At 60.7% G+C, this 2578-nt stretch overlaps 4 protein-coding genes across 4 annotated transcripts in view, besides 1 other annotated feature; 3 read left to right on the top strand and 1 right to left on the bottom strand.

Annotated features, from left to right (window-relative positions):
* Positions 1-76: 76 nt before the first annotated feature.
* Positions 77-628, top strand: TraAM80_08864 (uncharacterized protein; the record flags this gene model as incomplete). The annotated part of the gene is made up of 1 exon (XM_029385589.1): positions 77-628. The coding sequence occupies one exon, from the start codon at positions 77-79 to the stop codon at positions 626-628; it is 552 nt and encodes a 183-aa protein (XP_029234675.1).
* A 93-nt stretch (positions 629-721) lies between these two features.
* On the bottom strand, positions 722-1057 carry TraAM80_08863 (uncharacterized protein; the record flags this gene model as incomplete). The annotated part of the gene is made up of 1 exon (XM_029385588.1): positions 722-1057. The coding sequence occupies one exon, from the start codon at positions 1055-1057 to the stop codon at positions 722-724; it is 336 nt and encodes a 111-aa protein (XP_029234674.1).
* Positions 1058-1098: 41 nt separating this feature from the next.
* Positions 1099-1596, top strand: TraAM80_08862 (uncharacterized protein; the record flags this gene model as incomplete). The annotated part of the gene is made up of 1 exon (XM_029385587.1): positions 1099-1596. The coding sequence occupies one exon, from the start codon at positions 1099-1101 to the stop codon at positions 1594-1596; it is 498 nt and encodes a 165-aa protein (XP_029234673.1).
* Positions 1597-1957: 361 nt separating this feature from the next.
* Positions 1958-2005: a sequence feature (A-rich).
* A 454-nt stretch (positions 2006-2459) lies between these two features.
* Positions 2460-2578, top strand: part of TraAM80_08861 (hypersensitive-induced response protein 1-like) — a gene marked incomplete at both ends in the record, with an annotated part of 351 nt that continues 232 nt past the window's right edge. The window contains one exon of the mRNA XM_029385586.1: positions 2460-2578. This exon is cut by the window's right edge and continues 232 nt beyond it. Within this exon, the coding sequence (XP_029234672.1) occupies positions 2460-2578 (119 nt within the window).

The raw sequence follows: 2578 nt of genomic DNA, 5'->3' as shown, positions 1-2578 counted from the left end.
AGGCACCGCGGGGGAGCCGTCTGGGCCGCCGCGACGAAGCAAGCCGCCGAGCGCATGGGCAATATTTTGGAACGCGATGGCGACTATTCTTGAGAGCAATTCCTTTTGCGACGTCCTGCCGACGGTGATGCTGCGTGTGGAGCCGGCGCCGGTGGCAATGCAGCACCACTTCATCGTCAGCGCCCGCCACGGGTACATGCTGCCGGTCCACAACTACACCTGCCAGGTGCGTCTGTTCTTTGAGCAGATGCCCGCTGAGGAGATGGTGCGGATGCAGGATGTGTTTGCGCTTGGCCTGCCGCTTGCCTTTTTGCTGCTGGCGGCGCCGTTTTTGTTGTGGCGCATTGACCTGCTCCCCGGGTACCTCGTCGACATTGACGTCATCAGCTGGCTGTGGTACCTGCCGTACCTCCTGCGGGACGCCGTCATCAAGGCGGCGGTGGGGGGGCGGCACGGTGCTTTGGGGGATCTACCGCAACCGACGCGTTCGTGCGCGACAGCGTCAGCTGGAGAAACGGCATCGTCACCTCATGCAGGAGACAGAGCGTCGGCCCGGCATGCACGATGGCCCCACACCGCCCGCGCCGTTTCAGCTGCAGTCGCAGCACGAGACATACGCGGCTGTTGATGAGAGTCCCGGCCCGAGCAGCGGGAATAATAACAGTACTCATAGGGGCCATGGCAATGTGTCCAAGAACAACTCTGGCGGTAGCGGCACAGGTCAGGGTGGGGAGGAGGAGGAGGAAGAGGGCGTCCGTCGCACCTGCCATGACGGGGAGGAGGAAGAGAAGCTTGTGTCGGCGTGCGAGTGCACTGGCTCCGTGCGGTGGGTGCACCGCAGCTGCCTGGACCGCTGGCGCCTCGAAAGTACGAAGCGTAACATTCGCAATATAAACCGGTGCGAGACCTGCAAGAAGCCCTTTAACGCATCCATTCGGCGGGGCACGCTCCTGTGGCAAAGCTCACGCCACTTTGTGCTTGCCATCACCCTCGCCGTCTCCACCGTTGTCTTCGTTGCGGGCCTCTCGGTGCTCCTTCGCAACGCGCTGGGGAGCATCTCCTGTAGAGTCCCCCTGGCGCCGCGTGAACTGCGCGACGATGTTTAACCTGGACGGCGTCATCCTCACCCTGTTTGGGTACTTTATGCTTACTTCCCTCGCCACCTTATCCCTCGCCCTCGTCTACAGCTGGTGGCACGTGCGGGAGGAGACCGAGGCGCATGTGCGGGAGTTTCAGGTTTTGCCGGAGTTTTGGACGCCCCGAAACACGGCGAAGGTTGTGGCGGTGTGCGTGATCGGCGTTGGGCAGGCCCCTTTGCCTTGGGTACCTGCGGAAGCCTTTCATCTACCGCACCAGCAGTGTGGCGTGGAACTGGGAGGCCTCCCCCTCCATTGGCGCGGTGCTTTACATGAAGCTCCTCAGCTTTGGTGTTGGCGTCGTTCGCGGGGGGCGGAAGTTCATCCGGACCCAAACCATGCACAATGCGCAGCATGTCGTGGTGGAGACTGCAGACGAAGCGCACCACCCGCCACCACAACAACAAGCGGGGGGCGGAGAGGTCGCAGGAGTGGCAGAGGGCAATGCAGACTCGCATGAACAAACGCCCGCCGTCGAGGAGCCACGCGCGACGTCAGAGGCGGTTGCGGCGCCGCTGCATCTACGCCCAATTCGTGTGGTGGAGTACTGCCCCAGGCGTCCTGTGGGACGTCCCCACTAAACATTCCACCAGTAACAGCGAATACCCGAGCACATGTCCCCCTCCCCTTTATTCTCCGGGCCCCGTCATGCTGTGCAGTAGAAACTGTCAGACTTGGTGTGTGTATATATGATATGCCTGTGTGTACGGCCATACAAGAGACAGCCTGTAAACATATCTAGGCGTATATGTATATGGATATGGACTGTTGTTTCTGATTGTCAGTTGTTTAATAAATACCTTTGTTTTTTCCCCCAAAAGTGTTTATTGTTTTCCTTCGTATTCTTTATGTGTGTGTTTTGTTTTTGTACGTGGCGGGGGAGGGGGGAGGGGTTCGGATGCGCTCTTGTGTGCGTGGCAGAGTTTGTTGTTGTTTTTATTTTATGTCTTGTTGAGTGTCCCCCGCGTAGGTGGGACGCGTGCATGCGTCCAGCGGTGGGATTGCAGGGCACGTGGGGCCGGCTTTTTCCGCGTGTCTTCCACCACCCGCCGCAGTGAGCTCTTTGTTTTTCTGTGCTCATGCGTGTTTCTGCGTCTTCTTCAATGAGTGCCGGGGGCAACGCCACGCACCATCTCGTGGACGCCGCGGCGCTGCTGCCCCCTCTGCGTGCTGCATTCCCTCCCCGCCTCCCACCTTTTTTTTTTGCCGGGCACACGGGCGCGAGGGGCTCAGGGGTAGTCGCGCGAGGACCACAGGAGGGAAACAGAGGGGGGGGCGCGGGGCGGCCACACGGTTGATCGCGGCGGATCGAAGGAAGTGGAAATGGGCCAGTGCTTCTGCTGCACCTCCGTGGAGCAGTCGGAAGTGGCGCTGCTGGAGGCGTGCGGCAGGTACCTCGGAACTGCGGGGCCCGGCTGTCACTGCATTCTTCCGTGGACGTA

This window comes from Trypanosoma rangeli (assembly GCF_003719475.1).
Source record: "Trypanosoma rangeli strain AM80 chromosome Unknown Tra_15.4_contig_00474, whole genome shotgun sequence".
NCBI lineage: Eukaryota > Euglenozoa > Kinetoplastea > Trypanosomatida > Trypanosomatidae > Trypanosoma > Trypanosoma rangeli.
This window is presented reverse-complemented; position numbering and strand designations above follow the sequence as displayed.